The following is a 13,791-nucleotide window of genomic DNA, read 5'->3' as shown; positions in this document are numbered from 1 at the left end:
TTTGTATGTTATTTTATTTGTTTCCATAAGTAAAAAATCACTAATGAAACCCAGATGGAGATCAAATCCCAAACATAGATGAACAACAGCAAGGATTTTTTTTTACATAAGTGAAAAATCATGTCTGAATGAGGCTTTACATTGGGACCTTGCAAACATGGCAAATAACTGCTAAAACAAAGCAACATATCATTATGATGTAAGTACTCACTGGTGGAGACATCTTATCACAGTCCTCCCTTTTCTCCAATTCTGAACTACTAAATTCACATTTAATCTTCACTTTTTTTGCCAAAAAGAAAAAGTGGAGAGCGAGTTACCAGCAGGCACTTACAGTGAATATCACAGCCATAAATTTACCAATGCAAACATAACACTGGAAATGTAGAAAATGAAAACATTCAGCACATAATTATTCTGGACACTCAAAGAAAGAAAGACAACTCGCAGCAACCACCAAATACAGTTTTTGAAGAAGTTTTAAAGAGTAACCATCATTTTAATTTTTATTTCCTAAAACAATAATACACTTGATAATAAGAAACTTTGTAATACATCTTATCAGAGAAATCAGCTTCTTTCACTGCCAAAAATTAATCAGTCATTATCAAAATTCTTAGCGATAATGATGGGGGTTGTATTCAGCACCCGATGTGTACGTTGTGTGTAAAATAAAGAATTAAATTAAAAAAAGGTGTGGGCTTCCGCGTAATTTTCATAACCAGCAGAGGGAAAGCTGATCGCTGGGGCTGATGTTACTAATCTGGCAAAAGGGACAATATCCCAAAAGGTTAATAACAGCTCACAGCTGTTTACTTAGCTTTTACTGATGAGTTTACAGGAGACTCCAGAAAAAATGACATAGGGTCCCCCTATAATTAATAACCAGAAAAGCAGACAGCTTTGAGATAATATTAATAGTCTGGGAAGGGGCCAGAGATATTGCCCCCCTCCCAGGCTAAGAACATTAACCCTCAGCTGCCTCAGGAATGGGGCATCCATCTGGCTCTTAGCCTTGCTCTTCCCACTTGCCATGTGGCGGTGGCAAGTGGGGTAATAGGGTTGGGGTTGATATCAACTTTGTACTGTCAGGTGACATCAAGCCCAGGGGTAAGTGATAGAGAGGCGTCTATAAAATGCCCCCATTACTAAGCCTATAGTAAAAGTTTGGAAATAAACACACAACCTGAATAAAATCCATTATTTGAAATAAATACTCCCCAACCCTCTTTTTCCCTTTTATTACAGACAAAAAGAAAAGAGTAAAGAGCCATATTCCTCACCTGTCCAACAAGAAGATTATTTTTCATTCAATTCTTAATTTTACACAAGATTTACAAAGTGGGTGCTGAATACAACTCCCATCATTGTTGCTTGGTCACTCTGATCTTCAGCAGCCGGTGCCTGGGATCAGCTCAAACTGTACCACTTTTTCCCAGGCACCGATGCGTGTCCCATGTCATTTTTTTCCTATTAATTCTTAATTTTACACATGATGTACACAGCGGGTGCTGAAAACAACTCCCATCATTGTCGCTTGGTTGCTCTGATCTCAGGGAGACCAAGCGACAATGATGAGTGCTGCCTTCAGCAGCCAACGCCTGGGATCAGTGCGAACTGTATCATTTTTTCCCAGGCACAGGTACATGTCACGTGGATGTGAAAAACCTGACATGTTCGCACCGCCATTAGATACAATTCTTCACTGAATACAGATTTTGCCTCAGAATTGAGAATTTTAATAATCACCAATCAATTTTGTCAGAGATAGAAGCAGACTTCCCTGATGAGATATATTACAAAGTTGCTTTTTCACATGTACTATTGATTTATTAAATAAAAATTAAAACAACAATTATGCTTTCAGTTTTGATCAATATTTCATCCACACATAAAACTGTCATGTTTCAGACTTGAAACCCGCACCACAGGTCAGTTTAATAGAGTAAAAAAGGGTAAAATAAAAACACAGTGGGCAGGAGATTTCTATTAATCCCATCCACTTTGCTGGTTCTGCAAGACGCTGCGTTTTTGATGCAGCAAAAATCTGTAGGGTCAAAAACTCACTGACCTGTCTGCGATTTGGCTTTTTATAAAGTCAAATTGCACTTCTAAAGTAACAAGCTGCAAAAAAAGTTGCCAAAATGTTTTTGAACAAGCGACCTGTGTGGGACTTGCACTAAGTAGCCCTCAGTGGCAATTTGGCAGGATATTATTATGATGAGGTGGATCCAAAGACAAAAAAGAACCCAAAATTCTATTTTTGATCAACATCAATGAGAAAGCACAGACCACAACATCCGTGCTTGACATAGGATAAAGTCACTGTCATCCAATCAACATAAATAAAAAGTGTAAATGAGATACAATGAATCAATAATGATTTTGGCTGGCAGATATAAAAGAGGAAAACAAGGAATGTAAGGTTGTACTCACCTACACATTTATTGGAAACATTTGTGAATCCATCATCACACATACAGTTATATGAACCGTGTGTGTTGCGGCAGATAAAGTTAGATCCACAGATTCCTGGGGAATTCTTGCATTCATTTATATCTGTGGAAGGAGATAACAAGGCAGGGTCATACGTGGATATTTTGCTCTGGAAGTGATTGAAAAGTTGATGACAAACTAACATCAATTTACATTTGTTTTTACATTTCACACTGGATGACTCACAATTAACCACAACTGGGCAACATAGCGACAATGCCAGAAACATTATGGCAAAGTAACACATGCTCCTTGAACGGCGGACGTCCTTAGTTTGTTTGTTCAAATTTTTTTTAAAATAAAGTTAGAAAATCAGTTAGAAAGACACCGGTTCAACTGTTACACCAGTTCCAGGACTCCGGACTGTTTATAGCCAAGTTCTTGAAAAACAGAAGTAATGGCGGCACTCAGTATTTTGTTCCGTGAAGTTAAAATCAGCAAAGATGGCAGCCTGGAATGTCTGGATACATGGACAGGAACAATAGACATTTCACCCCAGCCACGCGCTTCTTCCCGATACCTGAATACCACCCCAAAACACACCCACGTGTATGATTGGGGAAACTTTGCAAATGTCACGTTATAAACATATTCCGATGAACATTATAGGTGGTGGGGACAACTAAATCATTAAATTCCACTATATTAATTATATTAACCCTCAACCCTTGAGTGGATATAATTAGGACAACTGCAAACACTGCATAAATGAATTAAGAAGAACCAAGCAGTCATAAATCCAAAACATCATCAACACCTTTATTAACTATTTATAAAAAATGTATACAGACAGACAGATACATAGGGCTAAAAAATGGCACAAGATGTAGCCAACATCAATAAATTGCCCACGATGGGGTGTCCCCTTGGATACAAGGTATACAAATGTTTAAACAATATAGTGAGCCCTCAGTAAGTAGATATATTTTGCCATGTGGCAAGAGTACAGGACAAACAAAACATTGCCGCGATCAAAAATAATTACATCACAATGTACAAATAATACCTTGTAGCTGATGGAACAATCTCCAGGGGTCCCCCGCCCACCCCAACGCGTGTTTCGGTAATGGTACCTTCCTCAGGGAGCACAATTGGGGACTTGCACAGGACTAATGACTTAAATTTAAAAAAAATCCATGGCTCTATGATTTTCTTTTTCATCATCCTCATTTTTTGGTTAAATTAGATTTTTATGGGCATTGACTGCTGTCAATTTACTTGATAGGCCATTGTGCAGGTGTAGACTTGCAGAGATCGGGATTTCGACATGGACAGGAGGCAGATCAAGAGTTAACAAATTTATTAACAGATGTGAACTCCACACAGGGAGAAAGTGGGTTTGGGAGGCAAAGGATATAACGATTTGGGAACTGGAGGGGAGAACAGGGTAAACAGGTGTTAAGCGAATGTTAAAAAGGGGAAAAGAAGAGTACAACTTATCAGTCTGTCGGCTTCTTGATTGCAGCGTCTCGGTCTCCAATGATGGCACCGACAAAATGGCACGTGATGTCTCGGGGTCGTCCTGGATAGACAGAGGTCCAGTTCCTTGGTGCAGATGGAGAGTCTTTGCTGTACTAAACGGGTTCCCGTACCCGCGGTTTCCTCATACTGGTCTCAGTTCTATATGGGTATCACTGGAGCGAGGCTCTGCTCTGAGGTGTAGGCTGGGGAGGAGTCGGTATGCTCTGGCTCAGTCACCGGTCCAAGGCTAGGCCGCAGGCATGCAGCAGTCACTGGTCTCACGTGTGAGTCAGCTCCCGGAATGGAGGACGTCAGACAAGTAGCTGTCTGATGTCCGTGAGCAGTGGACACAATTACAGGGGTAGTGCTAGGTGGGCCTACTCTTACGAGATGCTCCGCTATCCAGGCCTACACCTCACCCTGCTGCGCACTCTGTCTTCCCACCAGAATTCCTGCCTTTTTCTCACGTGCAGCCCTTTTTATCCCTGATATGCCCCCTGCTGACAAGTGCAAAGGTCGGTCCGGGCCAGAAAGCTCTCCCACATGCAACAATGGTGACAGTCCTGACAGTTCCGGAACCGGTGGAAGAGAGGTACCCCGGTCCAGTTCATCTTTTTACACAGAATTGAGCCCCTGCTGAGTACTGGCCACAAGAGTATATGCATGATAAACATCAAATGTTTGGAGTTGCGATGATGCACCACAGCAACAAGGAAAGGTCATACTCGCATCTTCATGTTCGGGCAGATCTTGATCCAACACCATGCTACATTCTTATGCAGGACTGGACCCCCGCCAATGACTACAGTAGGAACATGTTTCTTTATCTCTACCTGACTGGGTTGGAAAGGGTAAACAAACCTGTAATCAAAGGCTGGTTCAACATTTCCTGTGGTCTGGGCAGCATTTTAGCCACAGTAAGCAGCAAAATTAGTGAGGCAGTTTACAGATGATCATCATCAGAACTACTGCCCTGTGTTCATCATATGTGAAATAAATGGTTCAACCATGTTTGGCCTGGACCACAGGACTGGGCTGATGATTTCCATTGGTAGGTCCCTGTGCAGAACATTTCAGTTATTTTCTTGGACTTACAAGCAGTAGCATAACAATTCACCTGATCTTGAAAAGGGATAATTTTTGGACCATTTTTTTTTTACATTTGAAAGAAACATGAAAAATCTGTCAGAGCAGTGTGTTATCAAACAGGCTGTTTTTTTTTTTTACCACCAGCTGCCTTGTTGCCAATAGCCATATATTTTGAGGTCATTTACATTACTAAGGCTGTACTGGAAATAAAAAGCTTGAAATTGGCTTTTCCAATCTCTAGTGATTAGCCAAAAAATTGTCATCCTTATTGGAATTGCTAATAAGATTTTCTAATTTACTATTGAAACTCATGTTGTTTTCATGGATTGTTACTTTCCTCACCTTGTTTTGGTATTCTTTAAATTATTGTAGTCAGCTTTTTTTCATCTATTTAATTAGAGTTGACAAAGTGAACCTTATCTGCATGAGAATAGAGCAGAAATGCATATGCTCAACTGCTACTCCATTAATTTCTTATGTAGTTATTGTAGCAAGCCCAATGCAGTGCTGAAGAATGCACAAAGAAAATAAGTTGAGTGATGGTTGAGAATGTGCAATCTCTCCATTCTAAGGCTTTTTTCACACTTCCGTCATTTGGCCTCCATCGCAATGCGTCGTTTTGGGAAAAAAACATCCTGCAAATGTGCCCGCAGGATGCATTTTTTCCCATATACTTGTATTGCCGACGGATCGCGACGTATGGCCATACGTCGCGTCTGTTGTGCACTGCATGCATCGTGTTTTGGCGGACCGTCGTCATGAAAAAACGTTCAAGGGAACGTTTTTTCGTACGTTGGGTCCTGCATTTCCTACCGCGCATGCCGGAATTCTGCTCCCTCCTCCCCGGGACTTTTGAATGGGCAGCGGATGCGTTGAAAAACGGCATCCACTGCCCACGTTGTGCAAAATTTGCACAACGTCAGGCGGTGTACGTCGCGCCAACATTTCGTGACGACCCCGTACCGACGGAAGTGTGAAAGTGTGAAAGAAGCCTAACAACAATAAAAGTGCTCCTATTGGTGGAGGTCTAAGCAGTTTGAACCACAACCAATCTAGAAGTTTTCACGTATTCTTCTGACAGCAGATAGTTGCTTCTAACTGGACAGCTCACTTAGGCCTTATTCAGGTGTGCGTGTTGCATGTCCATGTTCTATTCTTGTTTGTCATTGTGTCAGGACTTGAACCCAGCAGCTCTTGTGCACCAGGCAGCAGCTGTTCCCTCTAATCTATTCAGCTCGCTGGACAGTTCCTTGCTAACCCAGATACTAGTACCTGTGTTGTTCCTGATTGTCTCCACTCTGAGTTCGATTGAACACTCTACTTAAACCTGGCATGGCACTTCACTTCCTTCCTTGTGAGATTATTGAGCTCCCAGCCTTTAGTCACCTGATGCTTGTTCTCAAGATTGTACTGCTGCTACCATGTTCCGACTTCTGGTTATTTCTGACTAGGCAACCTGCTGCTGCTCCTTTAACAATACTGCTGCTCCTGTTTACAGGCTCCTGGCTATTCGTGACTATGCTGCCTTCTGGTGCTGCTCCTAGTGGTTGCAATACCACTACTCCAACTCAGGTCAGTCCATAACACATGGATAGGAAATGTGCTCATTAAAATCTACGCTGCTATTCATACAGTGAAGGAAATTATTGTTTGATTTCTTGCTGATTTTGTAAGTTTGCCCACTGACAAAGACATGAACAGTCTATAATGTTAAGGGTAGGTTAATTTTCAACATTGAGAGATAGCATATCAAAAATAAAATCCAGAAAATCACACTGTCTAAATTATATAGATTTGCTTTTTGCAGTGAGAAATAAGTATTTGATCCCCTACCAACCATTAAGAGTTCTTGCTCCTAATCAACTTGTTACCTGCATTAAAGACAGCTGTCTTACATAGTCACCTTTATAAAAGACTCCTGTCTACAGACTCAATTAATCAGTCAGACTCTAACCTCTACAACATGGGCAAGACCAAAGAGCTTTATAAGAATGTTAGGGACAAGATCACAGACCTGCACAAAGCTGTAATGGGCTACAAAACCATAAGTAAGACGCTGGATGAGAAGGAGACAACTGTTGGTGCAATAGTAATAAAATGGAAGAAATACAAAGTGCCTGTCAATCGACATCGATCTTCAGTACCATGCAAAATCTCACCTCGTGGGGTTTCCTTGATCATGAGAAAGGTAAGAGATTATCCTAAAGCTACATGGTGGGAACTTGTTAATGATCTCAAGGCAGCTGGGACAACAGTACGCACTGCAGATTTTACCACAGTACTCTCACAGACAGGTTTGCAGAACACACACAGCGGCTTAAAGTAATCCTATAGGACGGGGGTCCAGAGTACCCACAGTGGCCTAAAAGACAGTACTTCCACAGGCATTTGGCTTACAAATGGCAACTAGAAGGCTGATGCGATATATTTATTTGCTAAATTACAAGAAAACACACAGTAGTCCTGAAAATGTACTTCTTTGGACTAGAAATGGCAACTAGAAGGCTGCTGACAATTATTTATTTCACAGACTACTAAAAACACATACCAGTCCAGAAAAAGTTATTTATTTGGCCGGCAAATGACAATGCAATGGCTGATGCAAATTATTTATTTCCACACTACTAGAAAAGACACAGTGGTCCTCAAATTATTTTTTTTGGCCTACAAATGGCAATAAGACCGCTGATGCAAATGATGTATTTGCCACACTACTAGAAAACACCCAGTGGTCCTGAAAAAAATTTTTTTGCCCTACAAATGGCAACAAGATGGCTGATGCGGTATATTTATTTGTCCACACAGCAGCTTAAAGGACTGTACTACCCGTACCGGAAGTCCGCTGCCTCGGAGTAACCCTTGACTCTGCCCTGTCCTTCAAACCGCACATCCAAGCTGTTTCCACCTCCTGTCGCCTCCAGCTCAAAAATACCTCCAGAATCCGTCCTTTCCTGAACCGTCAATCTACTAAAATGCTTATGCATGCCCTGATCATCTCCCACCTCGACTACTGCAATATCCTTTTCTGTGGCTTCCCTGCTAACACCCTTGCACCTCTCCAGTCCATCCTTAACTCTGCTGCCCGACTAATTCATCTCTCTCTTCGCTACTCCTCCGCTTCCTCCCCTCTGCAAATCTCTTCACTGGCTCCCATTCCCTCAGTGTATCCAGTTCAAATTACTACTACTGACCTACAAAGCCATCCATAACCTGTCTCCTCCATATATCTCTGAAATAATCTCCCGATATCTTCCCTCACGCAATCTTCGGTCCTCCCAAGACCTCCTTCTCTAGTCCACACTTATTCGCTCTTCACCCAACTGCCTCCAAGACTTCTCCTGAATATCCCCCATCCTCTGGAATTCTTCGCCCCAACACGTCCGACTATCAACGACATTTGGATCCTTCAGACGGAACCTGAAAACCCATCTCTTCAGGAAAGCCTACAGCCTGCACTGACCCCCTGCCTCATCACCGCTACCGGTGCTACCGCCTCACCAACGCCGGAGCTGCTGCAACCCTCAACCTATTGTCTCCTTCCCCATAATCTTGTAGAATGTAAGCCTGCAAGGGCAGGGTCCTCGCCCCTCTGTATCAGTCTGCTATTGTTAGTTTGCTTACTGTAAGTGATATCTGTAGTTTGTATGTAACCCCTTCTCATGTACAGCACCATGGAATCAATGGTGCTATATAAATAAATAATAATAAATATTAATAATACTACCACAGGCAGGGGGATGGAGAGTACACACTGCGGATTTTAGCACAGTACTCTTACAGACGGGTTTACAGTGTACACACAGCAGCTTAAAGGGCAGTAATCCCACAGGCAGGGGGTGCCAAGTACCCACAGCGGCCAAAAGGGCAATAATCCCACAAGCAGAGGGTGCAGAGTACACACACAGAGGATTTTAGCACAGTACTCTCAAAGACAGGTTGGCAGAGCACACACAGTGGCTTTTAGCACAGTACTAGCACAGTATTGCCACATATATGGGTTGCAGAGTACACACAGTGTTTTTTTTAAGACAACGCAGTCACTATCTGTCCCTGACTCCCGCTACATCCTATCCTTATACTAATGAGAGCATAATGGCAGTGGCACTCATGATCCGGAATTTATACAGGCTGGGTCACATGCTGCTGAAGCGATGGCCGGGGGGGCCACAACGGTGCAGGAAGACTACTGTACACAAGACGAGATGCAAACAACAAGGGATAGATTTATTGGGAAACAGGAAATGGAAAGGACAAGGAAGGTGCAAACAGGGGTTTACAATAACAAAAGATAATGTACATGAGTCAATTTGTCTGTAAAATAGCACAGTGCTTAAGCAATTGCAAACTCAGAATCTATCTCACAAGCAACTTTACACAATGAAACATACACTCACTGGCCACTTTATTAGGTACACCTGTCCAACTTCTTGTTAACACTTAATTTCTAATCAGCCAATCACATGGCGGCAACTCAGTGCATTTAGGCATGTAGACATGGTCAAGACAATCTCCTGCAGTTCAAACCGAGCATCAGTATGGGGAAGAAAGGTGATTTGAGTGCCTTTGAACGTGGCATGGTTGTTGGTGCCAGAAGGGCTGGTCTGAGTATTTCAGAAACTGCTGATCTACTGGGATTTTCACGCACAACCATCTCTAGGGTTTACAGAGAATGGCCCGAAAAAGAAAAAAAATCCAGTGAGCGGCAGTTCTGTGGGCGGAAATGCCTTGTTGATGCCAGAGGTCAGAGGAGAATGGGCAGACTGGTTCAAGCTGATAGAAAGGCAACAGTGATTCAAATCGCCACCCGTTACAACCAAGGTAGGCCTAAGAGCATCTCTGAACGCACAGTGCGTCGAACTTTGAGGCAGATGGGCTACAGCAGCAGAAGACCACACCGGGTACCACTCCTTTCAGCTAAGAACAGGAAACTGAGGCTACAATTTGCACAAGCTCTTCGAAATTGGACAGTAGAAGATTGGAAAAACGTTGCTTGGTCTGATGAGTCTCGATTTCTGCTGCGACATTCGGATGGTAGGGTCAGAATTTGGCGTAAACAACATGAAAGCATGGATCCATCCTGCCTTGTATGGAGCATCTTTGGGATGTGCAGCCGACAAATCTGCGGCAACTGTGTGATGCCATCATGTCAATATGGACCAAAATCTCTGAGGAATGCTTCCAGCACCTTGTTGAATCTATGCCACGAAGAATTGAGGCAGTTCTGAAGGCAAAAGGGGTCCAACCCGTTACTAGCATGGTGTACCTAATAAAGTGGCCGGTGAGTGTATATCGTTGCTACTCTGCATATAATCTCCCTGGCCTTTACTACGCAGGCCACACGGCTACCGTGCTCTAACTACTGAAGCCTGCACTAGGCCCTAACTGGTACACCAGACAGGAACAGACTCACGGTGATGTTGGGGACACAGGTCCAGTCCCAGGGGGGCCCCCCGAAGTCCAAAACGGTGGTGCGCACGGATTCCTGTCGGCTCTGTAAAGCGTGGTCTTCTCTTTGCTCCTGGAAACTGTAAGTCCCCTTTTCAGTATCTTCGTGGCTCCACAAACCAGCGCAGAACAGCCACCCTTCGCTGTAACCGGGAAAGTCTAATTAACAATCGCAGTTCGTCTCAAGCTGTGTAGTCTTTCTTGCAGCCAACGACTCTTCCTTGCAGGAAGAACAGCTCACAGTTCTCTCAGTTCCCTCTCAAACTCTTCTTCTCCCTCACGCTGCTCAGCTCCACCCACACTACACAGCCCCGACCAGTTCATAGCAAAAACAAGAGTAGGGGAGAACAGTAGAACATACCATAACATAAGACAAGGGGATGCAGCCTCTTAAAGTGACAGCGTGTTTCTTATTATCCATAACAGCACCACCCTCTTACATGCCTCCCTTCTTAATGATGGTCGTCCTCGGCCATCACAGCTTCAGGGTAAAAGTGTAATGGAGGAGGCAACAAAGGTATACAAACAGACAGAGCACACTGTTCTACATATCGGACTGGTGGAACCCCTGCATTAGACCTCTGGGATCTCCAAAGCTCTTGGCTGTCAGGCAAGGCTTGACTATCTTCCAGAGTAACACTTGTTGCAGGGGACATTGTGCGCTCTTGTCTGGTCTCATCCTCACATGGCGGTACTGGTACATCCACGAGATTACCGCCTCGGGGCGGCTGAGGACCCCCTACTGTGTCAGGGGCGGTCCACCACTCATCATCGATTTGGACATCAGGCATGACAGATTCAGGAAGTGGAGTGGCACCTCCAGGCAACAATGGCATAGAACAGACCTCAGACCGGCAAGGCCGCAGCATATTTCTGTGAAGTACTCTAGGGGTGGATGCCCCATCTTCAATCTGTACCTTGTAGACAGGGCCGTTAGCATACACTCACTCGATAACCTTGTACGGCTGTACTTCCCATCTCTCACTTAGTTTTCCCTTAGGGCGTCTCTCTCTGACCAATACCCGGTCTCCAGGTTGAAGCGGTAACTCTTGAGTCGGTTTGCGGGCCGTATGTTCTTTTCCTTGCAGTTGCTGACCCGCCAACCGCCGTATCGTTTGCAAACGTTGCCGATGCTCTTTCACCCATGAGGTGACATTTCGCTCCATCAGCTCCTCTGGCTGTTCCAGGTTCAGCTCAATGATCTCTCGTCCAGCTCTTCCAAACAACAGTAGATAGGGGGTATAACCCGTGGTGGAGTGGACCCGATTGTTGTAGGTCCAGACCAATTCTGGCAGATAGTCTGGCCAACACACCTTCTTATCCTCCTCCAATGTTCTCAGCATCTGAAGCAAGGTTCTGTTAAAGCGTTCGCAAGCTCCATTGCCTTGAGGATGATAAGGGGTGGTCTGGGACCGCTCGATGCCATACATGCGATACAATTCTTCCATCACCTTGCCTTGGAAACACGCGCCTTGGTCGGAGTGGATGCGCTTTGGGCACCCATACACCCGGATGAAGTCTTGGCAGATGGCCCGCGCCGCCGATTCCGCAGTCTGGTCTGTAGTCGGAGTTACTACTGCGAACTTAGAAAAATGATCGGTCATCACCAAACAATATTGCAGCCCCCGGGCCGAGTGTCCCACGAGGAGATAGTCGATCATCAAGACTTCCAATGGCTCCTTAGTTTGTATGGTCTGGATGGGTGCCCTCTGTTCAGTACTCTTAATGAGGTCACATACTCGACACTGCCGGCAAACCTCTTCCACCACAAGCTCCAACCGAGGACAATAGATATGCCGCTGCAACCATTGGTAGGTCTTTGTGGAGCCGAAGTGCGCTCCGAATTCATGGGCTTCTTTAGCTATTTCTTGAGCCATTCTTCCTGGGATGACCACTTGCCTCCTTACTTCCATATCTTTTGGCTGTTGCTTCTTACGATATAGTACTGACTCTCGCACTTCCAGTCTATCCCACTGGTGCAACACACTCCTCGTTTCAGAGTCCAGATTATCTCTCTCTTGTTTGCCAGGCTTCCGCTTTTGCGTTACCCACCATTTCATCTGTCTCAGCCCTTCGTCTTCATCCTGAACGTGTCCCCATTCTTCATTGGTTCTTCCCAGGGACCGAGGTAATGCGCAGGCCTCCCTTCTTGACTGGGCCACAACCATCGGGGGCTTGAACTTATTAAAGTCTGGGGTTTCCTCCTCTTCGAGTTGTTCATCAAGATCCCCCACTGGAGTCTCCACAGGCACTCTGGACAGCCCATCCGCATTTGCGTTTTCGGTAGCAGAGCGATAGCGGATAGTAAAGTCGAACTTGGCCAGGCGAGCCATCCACCGTTGTTCTAAGGCCCCCAGTTTAGCATTCTCAAGGTGGGCCAGGGGATTATTGTCTGTTCGAACTTGAATTTTTGTACCTGTCAGGAAGCCTGCAAACTTTTCTGTCATGGCCCACACCAGAGCCAGGAGCTCTAACCGGAAGGAGCTGTAATTGTGAGGGTTTCTTTCGCTGTCTCGCAGGGACCTGCTAGCATACCCGATGACTCTCTCATGTCCATCCTGTATCTGAGAAAGTACTGCACCGAGTCCATCGGTGTACAACAGGAACGGTTGATCGAAGTCTGCGTAGGCCAAAATCGGGGCCGAAGTAAGGGCATTCTTTATAGCCTGGAAGGCTTCATGTTGTCCCTGTGCCCAGGGGATGCGCTGGGTCTTCGGCACTCCAGCGGTCCCCCTCAGCAACTCATTGAGAGGACCGGCCACCTTCGCGAAGTCTTTAACAAACCGACGGTAGTACCCCGCGAGTCCCAGGAAGGCCTGGAGTTCTCTCACTGTTTGAGGGATTGGCCACTTCTGGATAGCAGCCACTTTTTCTGGTGAGGGTAGAACTCCATCTTGTGACACAATGTGACCTAGGTACTCGATCTCCCTCTTGAAGAGGTGGCATTTCTTTGGCTTCAACTTCAGGTTATGAGCACGCAACCTTCCGAGTACCTGTCCAAGCTGGGCAAGGTGGTCTTCGAAAGAGGATGAAAACACAATGATGTCATCCAGATAGATCAGGGTAGCCTTGAAATTTAAATCTCCCAAACACTTTTCCATCAGCCGTTGAAAGGTGCCTGGAGCATTGGAGAGCCCGAAGGGCATCCGGTTAAACTCGAACAGTCCCATAGGGAGGATGAAGGCAGTTTTCTCTCTGTCTTTCTCTGCCACGGCTACTTGCCAATATCCGCTTGCTAGGTCCAGGGTGGAGAAGTACTTGGCTTTCCCCAACGCTGTCAAGGATTCCTCGATGCGGGGC

The 13,791-nt window shown here is 44.9% G+C and overlaps 1 protein-coding gene across 1 annotated transcript in view; it reads right to left on the bottom strand.

Annotated features, from left to right (window-relative positions):
• LOC143774866 (adhesion G protein-coupled receptor E3-like) overlaps positions 1-13,791 on the bottom strand; it is a 123,845-nt gene that overhangs the window by 46,813 nt on the left and 63,241 nt on the right. Inside the window, exons 7-8 of the mRNA XM_077262636.1 lie at positions 2,437-2,559; positions 212-282 (exon numbers count right to left, since the gene is read on the bottom strand). Of these exons, the coding sequence (XP_077118751.1) occupies positions 212-282; positions 2,437-2,559 (194 nt within the window). The remainder of the gene's footprint in view (positions 1-211; positions 283-2,436; positions 2,560-13,791) is intronic.

Source organism: Ranitomeya variabilis, chromosome 5 (assembly GCF_051348905.1).
Source record: "Ranitomeya variabilis isolate aRanVar5 chromosome 5, aRanVar5.hap1, whole genome shotgun sequence".
Lineage (NCBI taxonomy): Eukaryota > Metazoa > Chordata > Amphibia > Anura > Dendrobatidae > Ranitomeya > Ranitomeya variabilis.
The sequence above is the reverse complement of the archived record's forward strand: the minus strand, read 5'-3'. Positions and strand labels throughout refer to the sequence as shown.